Source organism: Hermetia illucens, chromosome 1, assembly GCF_905115235.1.
Source record: "Hermetia illucens chromosome 1, iHerIll2.2.curated.20191125, whole genome shotgun sequence".
NCBI classification, from domain to species: Eukaryota; Metazoa; Arthropoda; class Insecta; order Diptera; family Stratiomyidae; genus Hermetia; species Hermetia illucens.
The window spans coordinates 82,830,960-82,844,007 of record NC_051849.1 but is presented as its reverse complement, the minus strand read 5'-3'; the positions used below and the strand labels follow the sequence as shown (position 1 = coordinate 82,844,007).

Below are 13,048 nucleotides of genomic sequence, written 5' to 3'. Positions count from 1 at the left end.
AGGAAAACGGAAGCATCCATTTTTCTAATGGGCTTGAAAGCCAGTTCGATTCGTGAATATTTACGAAAAAAAAACTTATTTGATGAAAAATTAAAATCCGGTTTCTACTAAAATGTCTCCATCAAACTAATTAAATTCCTATTGACAGGTTATAATTTCTACATATCCATTCCAACGCATTTCAATCAATCATAAAAAGTAAGATACATACCTCCAATTCAATATTAACCTCATTCGATTTCACGACACTGAGAATATCTAATTGACTTGTAATCAGGACAATTTCACAAGCATACGTTCCAACATTTTTGTCGAATAACGATGTCACTTTGAAATTATCGATGACTTGAACGCCCAAAGGTTCCTTTGAGGAAATTTTACATGTGAAAAATTTCACTGGCACTTTATCAATGAAATTTGAACACTTTGAAACGTTTCGGGCAATCTACGAAAATAACAGAGAAAAAAGAAAATTTAGAAAAAATGAGAAGGAAATTGTTTTTGATGTAGTTGCAAAAATAAAAGAAACGGAAATGGGAATGATGTAAAATGATAATGAACCGGAATGGTGAAGAAACTTTTCCACTTGCATTATGCAAATGAGAAAGTGTTGAACAAAGCGGTTGGAATGGAGAATTTGGACGTCCAGGAGAAGATGCACAGCACACAGTAATCGATCACGAGCACAGATTCAATGCAACTTTGAAAATAGAAATATTTTATTTCAAAATTAAGAAATAGGAGCGCAATGCACTTCATGAATCATTTGTTAAGGATTTTCATTTGAATATATCCAAAATTGAATCTAACTTTGGTGCCTAATCAATGCAAAAAATAGGTCAATTAGCTGATAGGAAATCAAAGCGAATTAAACATACATAATTTATGAAATTTCTTTTAAATCTGTCCATATGTACTTATTTATCATTCAAAAATAACGTGCTCTCAGTAAAGTATCTTATCATGTAAACCACGGGTTTTGTTTTGTGAAAAATGGAAAAGAATAAAATTCTGAAAAGAAAGGATATTTACCAAGTTCGAAAACTTATCCACTTGTAGATGATTCCGTAAAACCAAATGGCCTCGATAACTATTTCCGCTGAATATATCGTAAGACTTAAAGAATTCGATCTGGAAAAGAAAGTAGAAAAAAGGTAAATTAGGTAGAAGTAATAAATGAGCAAATTAAGTGTAATTTGAACTTTTTCAATTGAAATTTCCCACAGAATTTCTCTAATTTATTTCCTTTAGTTTTGTGTCTAAAACTTATCTGTGTTGTAAGAGAAGCATACATAATAAATTATATACCTTGTCAGCTTCACGGACTTCTATGTCATATTTCAAAAAGCTTCCACTCTTATCGCCATTACTAATCGCAATTTTTTCGCCCGATTTAAATCGATTTCCAAGCACTCGTGCCACACCTGGAAGCAAAGACTGATTTAATATGAAAGCTATAAAAGAAGTGTAACAAGCATATATGAGTAATAGATTGGGTTTTCTGTTTTTAATTAAAAAATGACGAGGAAATGAAATACATTCTGCTCCAAAAAACATTTCCTATGCATTGTATGTGAAATATGAAGCAAGAGGAAACCAATTACTTCTTATATGCTCCTTCTCTCGCCTTGATTGTTTTCACTGAAAATTTTGAGAGTTTTTGATAAGTCATTAAGAAGAGGGCAAGAAATAATTCATCCATGTAAATGATCCTGTTTGACAGTGTTATCAAAGATGCAATCAGTTGTGTACTGCGGTGCAACTGTGGCAATTATCAAGTTTCATAGTCAGTGGATTTCTTTTTAAATTGTGGCCAGCCAATTCAGGAAAGTCAATTCCATTGATGAATAGACACATATTGAGTAGAGGAAGTTTGAAACTAAAAACGATACCCCATAATTGACTTAGGAGTTTAGGCCAAACAACAATGAAATGAAAAAAATTTGTTAGTTGAAACGTCAATTATAGCAAAGATCTTGTAAGCGTTCTCCATATCTAACTAAGCATCCCATGAAAGGAATTGTAGTATTTCATTTGGAGATCGAAATGACTGACCAATAACTAATGTGGCCATCGTAACTAAATCAACTGATGTGCGAAGTCGATCCTAATATACAAATCCCCCTACCAGAATTGAGGCCGATATAGGTAAGTAAATTTACAGGAGTGAACACTTTCAACTCACCCTATAAGAAAAGATAATTCTTCTAATCCATTTAGTATGTTATTGAAACCCATTTATGGCTTTGTAATTACCTATAGACATGTTCAAAATGCAAGTTAGCATTTTCGGTGTATTCAGAAGACATCAAATGGCAGCACAATAATATTGGCGCCATTTTAGTAAAAATTGTTTTACATTAAATAAAAATTGGTTTAATTGAATTTCACATGCCGAGATCGAATATAGAATTGAATTTTTATAACGAATTTGTGGAGGAAAACCGAAAATGTGCCTGAAATTAAGAAACACGATTACGATTATGATTACGGTTGTAATCAGCAAGTGGGCATGATTACGATCGAGCGATGAAGGACGCTAGTGTGGTATTCCCGAATATTGGGCCACTCCGAATGCCTAATCCTACGCTTCCAAGAATCAAATGTCAACCGAAGATCCACAAGGAAAGGGATGAGATGCGAGAAATCATTGCGGACTCGAACTCACCGACGTACAACATAGCCAAGTGGTTGATTAATGAGTGCCAGACCCTTGGAACGACGAATAGTAAGTACTCAGTTGCCAACTCCCATGAATTAATACAGAAGCTGCAACGCATTAAGAGGATGAGTGATGACAAGGTAATGGTGTCTTTCGATGTGAAGGCATTGTTTCCCAACACACCAGTGAAAGAGTCAATTTTCGAACTCGAGAGATGGCTGAATCAGTTTGGATCTAGCCCGGAATGGAGAAGAAAAATTCATATCTATGCTAACCTTGCCAGGCTTTGCATGAACGAAAACTAGTTTAAATTTCGGGATAAATTCTACAAAACTACTTCGGGAGTATCGATGGGAACCCCCTCTCGCCGCTACACACTGAAAGGTTCATGTCATCAATCAAAGAAGAAATTGAATCAAGGAGAATAATGCCTAAAGTATGATTTAGGTATGTAGAGACGACGTGTTTGCGATTGTTAGAAGAGACCATATAGACATGGTCATCTCCTCTATAAACAAGATTCATCATAAAATCGAGTTTACACTAGAGGTAGAAAAGGATGGGTTCTACCCTTCCTGGATCTAAATATCGTCAACTCTAACGGGAAGCTTAAGTTTGAGATAAACCGTAGGCCTACAGCAACGCAGAGAACGATGCCAGTAACTTCACATCACACATTTTCCCAAAAAATGGCTGCCTATAATTACATAATTCACCGACTGATCACATACCCTCTTTCAGAATACGGTTTCAATAAGGAACGACAGTATATTATTGACACCGCTATTAAGAATGGGTATTATCCTCAGACTATTGAGAAATTGATTGGAAGGAAAGTCAAGCAACACAATAGGCATGCCTAACAACGCTATTTTCGCAAACGAATAAGTATCCCATATTCCTACCTATTTAACAACATCAGGAATTGGGTAAAAAAGTACCAACTGGAAGTCGTAGGTTCGAGTCGATGATCCACCTTGCGGAGCTTACTGGTAAGCGTCAAGGATCCTTTGGCAGCGGAGGAAAAAAGCGGGATTTATCGAATAACGAGCAGCGACTATAATAAAATATACATAGGACAGACGAAACGCCTGATAACGACTAGATTCAATGAACACATCAAGGAAGCCGTTAGTAGTGCTCGGAAACAAAAGTCGTGCATAAGATCATCAGTGGCAGTGCACATAGTCGAGGAAGCACATACCATTCAACGCGAAAATCTTTAACTCTTGCGGCATACAAACGGAACGACAACCTTGGACCCTTGTGAAACTCTAGAAATTCTGAGAGAAGACGCGACGCGGTTATTAAACACAGATTCCGGTAATTGCCCCTCAAAATTAATAAGACTTGCCGCGGTAATTAATAGATAATTAGATTAATAATTTATTTTTTTTTTTTTTTTGTTAAAAAGTATTAGGTTGTTGCAAATGAAATGTCGGATATTTGAGTAAAATTTCAAAAAACTATAACTTTTATGAAAATTAATTTTATTAGTCAAAATAAGAACCAGCAGCTTCAATGCACTTCTCCCAACGAGATACAAGGGCATTTATTCCAGTTTCGTAAAAGTCTGGGTTTCTAGAGCTAAGAAATTCTTCAAAGGCACTTTTGACAGCTAGTTCATTGCTGAATTGTATCCCCGCCAAAGAGTAATCCAAATGCTTAAAAAAGTGGTAGTCGGTTGGCGAGAGGTCGGGTGAATATGGTGGATGAGGAAGAGTTTCATATCGTAATTCATTTAATTTTTGGACCGTCATTCTGGAAACATGAGGTCGGGCGTTATCATGGAGCAGTATCACTCCATCTCTGTTGACCAATCTAGGCCGCTGAACACGTAATTTCTCGTGCATTTCATCAAGTTGGGCACAATATTTCTCTGCATTAATTGTTTCACCACGCTCCAAAAACGAATAATGAATAATTCCAGATGCAGACCACCAAACAGTTACCATTACCTTCTTCGGGTGAAGGCTCGGTTTTGGCATGTATTGTGGAGGCTGATCGGCATCTAGCCATTGCGCTGATCTGCGACGGTTGTCGTACAATATCCACTTTTCATCGCATGTCACTATTCTGCGCAAAAAGGGATTGTTCCTGTTGCGGTTGAGTAGAGAACTGGATATTTCCATTCGCAGCGCCATGTTTTGCTCGTTGAGTTCATGCGGAACCCACTTATCAAGCTTCTTCACCTTTCCAAGCTGTTGTAAGTGCCGAGATACTGTCGAATAGTGTACGCCTATTTTCCCTGCAATGTCACGAATCGATGATCGGGGATCAGATTCCACTATCAAACGCAACTCGTCGTTGTCGATCGATGGTCCTGGGTGTCCACGAGGTTCACTTTGGAGGGTCATGTCGCCTGATCGGAATTTTTCGAACCACCGCTGTGTCGTTCGTTCGTTTGCTGCGTCAGCTCCAAATGCTCTGCAAATGTTTCTGATTGCCTCCGCTGCGTTGTGACCAAGTTTAAATTTATATAGAAAAAGTAGACGTTTTTGACTCCCTTCCATGCTTTTTTCTCTGAGTTTTACTTGGAACTTCAATGACGATTGAAACTGAAATGACTCCTTGATCGAACAAACGACTATTTATACTCAATTATCCCATACCACCAGAGTCACCTTGCGGCAGTTTTAAACATTAAAATCATAACTAACTTCACTTCATTGAAAAATCCGACATTTCATTTGCAACAACCTAATAATTTAGGTAATTAGTGTTTTAGTATAAATGGAACCGTAGAATCGCAATTGTTTTCAGTAGCGTTGTACTGATGAAGTTGCTCCCGAAATATATATATTATAAAATAAAATTGTAGTATGGAGTAAGCTACTGGTCTATCAATTTTAGACTTAACTATAAATAGAAGACAATATCTAACCTCTTAGAAATGATTACTTGATTACGCGATTGAAATCATAATCACTGGCCATGATCAATCGTAATCACCGTAATCATAATCATGAAATCATTTGAAATCATCATGAAATCATGAGCTTTTCCGTTTGTGCTTTACGAGCCAGCTTACTTGTTGGTTATTTAACCTTTTAACTGAACAAATTTTTTGGATTTGAATTTGAAAAAATGTCTGTATCTATCTCAGATATTAGACAACAAATGTCTGTATCGGATAGCAAATAGACAAATGTTTGTCAAAACTAAATGTCTACTTCAGGCAAAGTCTATGCCTCTGCCAGATAAATATTTTTGTCTACTTCAGACATCAAACAGACTAATATTTGTATCTACCTCAGGCAGTGGACAGATACAGATGGCTGTGTCTGAATCAGACAAATGTTTCCATCTGAACTGAACTTCGTGTCTCACACTGCAAATACATATGAACAATTGCCACTTACGAAATACACAAATACGTATGTATATGTATGTTTCGAAATTGGTAATTGCAGCTCACAATACGCATATGTATATATATTTCTATGCATCCCAATTCACGCTCGTATATATGGATGTCTGTACCTACAAATTACAAACAAACCTTCGTAGTGCGCACATAGATGATCCCAAATTAGATACGAAGTCGTTTGCTTTCAATTCGGAGACATATGTATACATATCTATATTTGTCTGACTGATATCTTACAAAATTGCCCCACTGAAGTTGCAATCATAATTATATGCTACCAAAATATTTTACACAGCACAGCCCATCCTAAAAAAATTAAACTATGAAAAGAATCATCACCATTATCATTACCAAGCATCGAAAACCATTATCATTGATATTAGTTCTCCAAACACATCTCAGATTGAAGTCACCAAAATAAATTTCTCATCAAACAGCGAGATTAAACAATGGCGGCTAAAAATACAGAATTATGATTACACGATTATGATTACATGATTATAACTATATGATTACAATCATAATCATGGAGGATGATCATAAAATTCGTAATCATAATCACGTAATGATGATTATAATTTTGCCCAACTCTGCCAGATATTATGAAATTCTGAAAAAAAGAGGCAATATCAGATCTCACACGACCCATGCCACGGCTGGTCCCTTCTGGATGGGACGTTTTGAACCACTCCCGCATTCCCTGACCAGGCCTTTTCAGATGATCCTCTATTCACCTCTCTGAGGGTGCACATGAGTGGAAAAAAATGTAAATATGTATTTTTTAAATAAATCTTTTTATGGCCTGCACAAACTGAGTACATTTACTTTCTGGATGTACCTCGTAATTGGCTTATACGATATCTCCCCTAAACTACCCGTAATTGCTCATGAAAAAACATCTTTCTCCACTACATCGGAAATCTCCATTAGTGCGTAACACTGTACAATTTTGACATTGCTTAACCTGAACCAGGATCTCGCAGTTAAGAAACAGTCAAAAAACGACCCCCGGGTCAAGAGAGTACGCTTCCAGAGAACAAAAGCACCGTGCCACCCAAATAGAAAAGTTCTTCCCATAACGCCACCAATTCACTACATTTAGACCCAGAAATGCTTTCTATACATATATATATTGTTCATTCCCCTTATTCTCTATTCCTATTTTTTCCCCTATTTCATTTTTAAGGAGACTATGTTCCAGGTCCATCGTCACGCTTAGTACGAAGCGAGAAGCTTGTAGAAGCGGAGCAAGCAAGAAGCCTGCAGAAGCGGAGCAATCGTAAAGCAAACACAAACATCCATGACGAAATACAACCTGGAACATCAAAGAGAAGCCTGCATTAACAGGTCGAAAAAAACATCATCATTGTTTTTTGCGCGTAAATTGATCTCTAATTTACGAATATCTAAGAATCTACATGCAAAGTTACAGAGTCTAATACTCAATATTTCCTAAAATACAAAGCCAAAGGCAAACGACTGTCAGGTAGTTACGGTGCCACCGAACGGCAAGACTACAGCACGCTTTCAGTGTGGAGTGGAAAGGAAACGGATGGTCACCAAAGCAGGTAAAGTTCTGGAATAGCTGGTTGGCGGATAACTACTAAAATTATTCGAAAAATGGTGCTTTTCCTTACCGAAAACTGTAAACGCTCGTTTTTTAGACTTTCCATCTTTATGATTTCTCTAAATTGGCAGGCGTAATTGAAAAAAAAACTAATGAGCCCTTTGGAATGAATTACAGCTTGCTTTTTAAGGTTTTGTGTAAAACAAAACCTTATTAAAATCGGTTTACTGTCTGTATTTCTGTCTGCTCATCACACGCATTTTTCTCGGAGACTGTAGCAGCGATATACAGCACCAAATTTGGTGGAAAGGTGGAAACTGTGAACGCTCACGCATACAGTAAATTACATCCCAGCCGAGTTCCTATAGCTTCTGGCGGGTCACCAAAGATGTGTGAGTTCCTGGTGGAACACAACACTATTCCTATTGACCAATTCTGGCAGCGTCTAGTCAATCGCCTGCTTCAAACGGTCGAGTTGCTCACAGTAGAAGACCAAATTGAGGATCTAACCACAGTTGAGCAGCTCGTAGCGGATGATTCCCTTCCAATCCCACCAAACACACAGCAAAACCTTCCAGGCCGTCAATTCGGATTTAGCGATGGTTTGGGCCGGCTCGACTTTGATCTTTGTCGCGTGAGTTTGTCCTACGTGATCCACTTTTCATCACCGGTCACCATCCGCTTCAAAAATGGGTCGAATTCGTTCCGTTTCAGCAGTGCATCGCAGGCGTTCATTCGGTCCAAGAGATTTTTTTGCGTCAACTCGTGTGGCAGCCAAACATCCAGCTTTTTTGGAATCCAATCTTCTGCAAATGGTTCCAAACGGTTTTATGGTCTATACCCATTCGCATTCGCCAATTAAGCGAATGCTCACATGCTGGTCGGCTTGAATGATTTCGACGATTTAACGGTTTCTACGACGATTGGTTTACCAGTACGGGGTGTATCTTCGACATCCACTACACCAGAACGAAATCGAACGAACCAATGTTGTGGTGTGAGAATCGTTACAGTATCGGACCCATACACTTCACAATTCTTTTCGGCCGCCTTCATTGCATTTTTATCTCTTAGGTAGTAAAAACGTAAAATATGACGAATTTCTTGCTTGGTGGACTCTATCTTTGACGCGCTATAACTTGAGACTGAAACGTACGATCACAACACAGTCAAAAAAACACTTGTAGAACAGATTGTCGTCTTCAAATCACCGTATAGTATGACCCGATGCGATAAGTAGACCACAAGATATGTTAAAGTGTCGCCATCTATTGACAACAGACGACATTTCTTTTTCCCCAACCCAATATGTGCATTGTATTATTACTTACAAGGATATCCAATTTTGTACTTCTAAGAAGAACTTAAGGGGGCTTTTGGGAAAATTTCTAAAATAAGGAAAAATCCTATTATTAACTTTATTTTGGCAAATATCGGGATGGTACGTAATTTCAGGCCTAGATTTCGTATAGCTGAACTATCATGATTCTTTTTCAGATTTTTCGGTTGGATAAGTTCTGAGAACGAGACCTATTACACTTTTCGGGGCACACATTTTGAGCCCTCACTCCCCCATGTTTCACCTAGCTCGGAAATAAAACTAATTTCGAAAAGTACTAATCGAGCTCTTTAATCCACACATGACCACATTCTGTGAAAAAAAAATTTGACAACCCTCTTTTACATGTAACGGGAGCCCCTCTTAAATCCAGTTCAAAATGATGTCACGTTGTATGAAAAGAGATTCAGAGACCACACGTTCTCATAAAATTGCGAGACGATAGCTTCAGCCGTTTCCGAATAAATCGGATGTGACAGATGGCAGACAGACATTGAATCGATTCTAATTCTAATCTAATATATAAGTATAAAAGGAAAAGGAGTTTCTTCATAAAGTTCATAAAGTTTAATATTTCACTCGAATGTCAATTATTCTCATTAACTGTGACGTCAGTATCTTACGTCAGTACGAAATTGATGAGGTTGAACTGCTATAACTTTGACACTAATAGCTGAAATTCCACGAAAATTTAGTGCTCCTAGGATGCTTCAATAAATTTTAAAAACTTGGTAATATAGTATTTGAGCAGATATCGAAATGGGACATATTTTGAGGCCTAGATTTCACATAAACGCATCACTCTGATTTTTTACAGATTTTTAGGATGGGTAGTTTCCGAAAATGAATCCTATCTTACTTTAAATGTGCTCATTTTGACTTCTTACTTGCACATTTTGCAATTTACATCAAAACTAATATCACTTTCGGAAAGTAATAATCGATACCTTTCATTTGATACTCCACACGACTATATTCGATGAAAAAAAAATTTACATCCCCGCTTTGCATGTAAACTACACGTAAATTTATGGCACTCACTATGTGCGTGGGATTTCATGGTTCGCGTATATCCACGAAATTTCGTTGGGATCGGTGTAGCCGTTTTGGAGAAATGTGCATGTCACAGACAAACAGACAGTGAACCGATTTTAATAAGGTTTCGTTCTAGAGCGCAGATCCACAAGACTCACATTAGACTTAGACTAAAATACAACTCTCACATTTGGGCGGGTGCAGGTATAACTGCACTGTCTGCTCATGATAAAGTTCAACGAAGAGCTCATCATGTGATATGAGCATTACATCTCAAAATGAGCCCGTTGAGCACAGACGAAATGTTGGATGTCTTTCTCTCCTCTATCGTTATTATATCGGTCACCGCTCCCAGCAAATATCAGGTCTTATATTCCTTGTAGGGCCTCTCCCAAACGCAACACCCGGCTAAGTAGCCGCTCCCATCTGCATACTCTAAGAATCAGTGCTAGTCGCACCGTGAAATACCACGAATCCTTTTTTATCTCGAACTATACGAATGTGGAACAGGCTACCATCTTCTGTATTCCCGTCTGACTACCACATACAGATGTTTAAGCAAAGAGTGCATCGCCACTTCCTTCACGATCAACCCCTTCCCAATTCCAAACGGTAACTTCTTTCCTCTTCGCCAAGGCTGTGCATCATCATAAAAAAAACCTTAAAAAGGCAGGTGAAATAAGTGCATAATTTCTAGATATTATTCGTTAAATAGACCAGTAGCTTTTCGCTAATAACCTCAATCTCAACATCGATGGATTACCTAAATATTCTTAGAACTGACCTTATACGGATCCAAAATCTCTACTTTTACACCGACTTCTACTCTCTTGACCTTTTTGTCACGTTGCTCTCTATACATATTAACTCTACCCCGATATCGGAGTTCCATTAAATCATCACCGCTATGCTATTGCGACTTCGATATAAGACTGTCAATTTGATTTAGGAAACAATTGTCTTTATCTTCTACAAATTTTAATCATCAAACACAGAATTTGAGTAATACCTAAGAAAAGAAAAAATCCACCCGCAGCGAGGAAATAATATTCAAACACTTAGGATTCGACGTGCATCATAGGCATTGCATGACTAACACAATTTTTTAAACCATTATTCAATCTTGTCGGCTACTTTCCTACTATCCCTCTTTTCAATGATTAGTCTGATCTTTTAGCATCTTTTGTGAATTTCCCACATATATATGTTCTTTTTTCCCATTAAATGCTGACATTAATTTATCGAATTGGACTTTCTAGCACAGTCGCCCCAACACCCTTCCCCTACATTCATTTTCTCCTCCATAATCATTATCTTTTGGTAGCCACTAAACACACCTCCAGGATTACGTGACTTGAACATAAACATTCAACAAACTAGGATTTTGAAAACCAAATTCCATGGAGGCCACAAATAAGCCATGAATACAACAGTAAGTGAAAAATAGAGCGAAAGGGCAGAGATGAAAATGGCAGGATGGTGGAAATGGTTCCGATAAAATGCTTTAACTTTCCCACTGCTCCTGAACTGCCCTTATAAATTTTGATGGCCTATCATTACAATATACATGCATAAAAGAGCGAAAAAAACATCAACACAATGTTAATTTCTCTCCTCAAGCCTTGTCAATCATTCATGCATTATATCGTGGGGTGGGAAGCTGTGGAAAATACAGTAAACATCTACCAGTTTAGGCAAACTTTATAACAAAAATTCTGAAAATATGTGAAATGTGCTCATCACTCAATAATACTAAAAATCTAAAATCATTGAGGATACAATTCAACACGAAACGGGAATCACTAAAAATTGGCATCTTATCCTGCATTTCGCGACCATTGTTCAAATGAACTGAATGAACTGAACTTAAGGCCCACATATAAAGCGTTCTCCGTTATAGCTCAAGTTTCAGCAAATTTAACACGAAACCTTGGAAACTTTTCGTTGCTCTCCAGAGAAACACAAACGTTCAAGGTTCGCTTGCCCTGCTACATTCTGAAGTAGGATTCACTGTTCTGGGATGTAGCATTATTTTTTTATGGGTTAGGCCTTCTGGGGCACATACTACGTATCTTCACCACCATCTCTACGGTAGCATGAATATACTTACAATAGGCAACCATCATGTATATTGGAGTAATTTATGGTTAGAGATGTTAATACCTGAATTATTCAAAATAATTTAGTGTGGGACTAAAATAGATTATGCGATAATGCTTTCAAGGAACCGTCTACCTTTTATAGAGATAATAATAATAATTTCATTTCATTGAAGTCTATGAATTTTCCAAATTATTTTCCTCCATGAAAATTTAAATTAGGGCAAATGTTTGTGGTTAAAATATAAAATAATATATCAATTTAGAGAAATCCCCAAAATTTACGGCCAATTCGGAAATTCCTGGAATAAAATATCTTGCTGTGTTTGATTTGAAATGGTTTCATAAACATGGATTCCTTTTGCAACATCGAGATTTAATCAAACCTGGCAACCAAAACTACATTCTGACTAGAAAAAGTTACCTGGCAAATTGCATTCTAATGGTTTTATGCAGTTGCACTGAAATGAGTAGTTGAAGGCAACCCTTTCATTCATTTGCATTTCTATACTCATGTAACCATCATCATCAACGGCGCAACAACCGGTATCCGGTCTAGGCCTGCCTTAATAAGGAACTGCAGACATCCCGGTTTTGCGCCGAGGTCCACCAATTCGATATACCTAAAAGCTGTCTGGCGTCCTGAACTACGCCATCGCTCCATCTCAAGCAGGGCATGCCTCGTCTTCTTTTTCTACCATAGATATTGCCCTTATAGACTTTCCGGATGGGATCATCCTCATCCATACGGATTAAGTGACCCGCCCACCGTAACCTATTGAGCCGGATTTTATCCACAACCGGACGGTCATGGTATCGCTCATAGATTTCGTCATTGTGTAGGCTACGGAATCGTCCATCCTCATGTAGGGGGCCAAAAATTCTTCAGAGGATTCTTCTGTCGAACGCGGCCAAGAGTTCACAATTTTTCTTGCTAAGAATCCAAGTTTCCGAGGAATACATGAGGACTGGCAAG

At 37.7% G+C, this 13,048-nt stretch overlaps 1 protein-coding gene across 2 annotated transcripts in view; it reads right to left on the bottom strand.

Annotated features, from left to right (window-relative positions):
* Positions 1 to 13,048, bottom strand: part of LOC119661259 (nuclear pore membrane glycoprotein 210) — a 165,977-nt gene that overhangs the window by 72,114 nt on the left and 80,815 nt on the right. For both annotated transcript variants that reach the window (XM_038070512.1, XM_038070511.1), the window contains exons 19-21: positions 1,309 to 1,424; positions 1,033 to 1,131; positions 212 to 445 (exon numbers count right to left, since the gene is read on the bottom strand). In XM_038070512.1, coding sequence (XP_037926440.1) covers positions 212 to 445; positions 1,033 to 1,131; positions 1,309 to 1,424 — 449 coding nt within the window. The remainder of the gene's footprint in view (positions 1 to 211; positions 446 to 1,032; positions 1,132 to 1,308; positions 1,425 to 13,048) is intronic.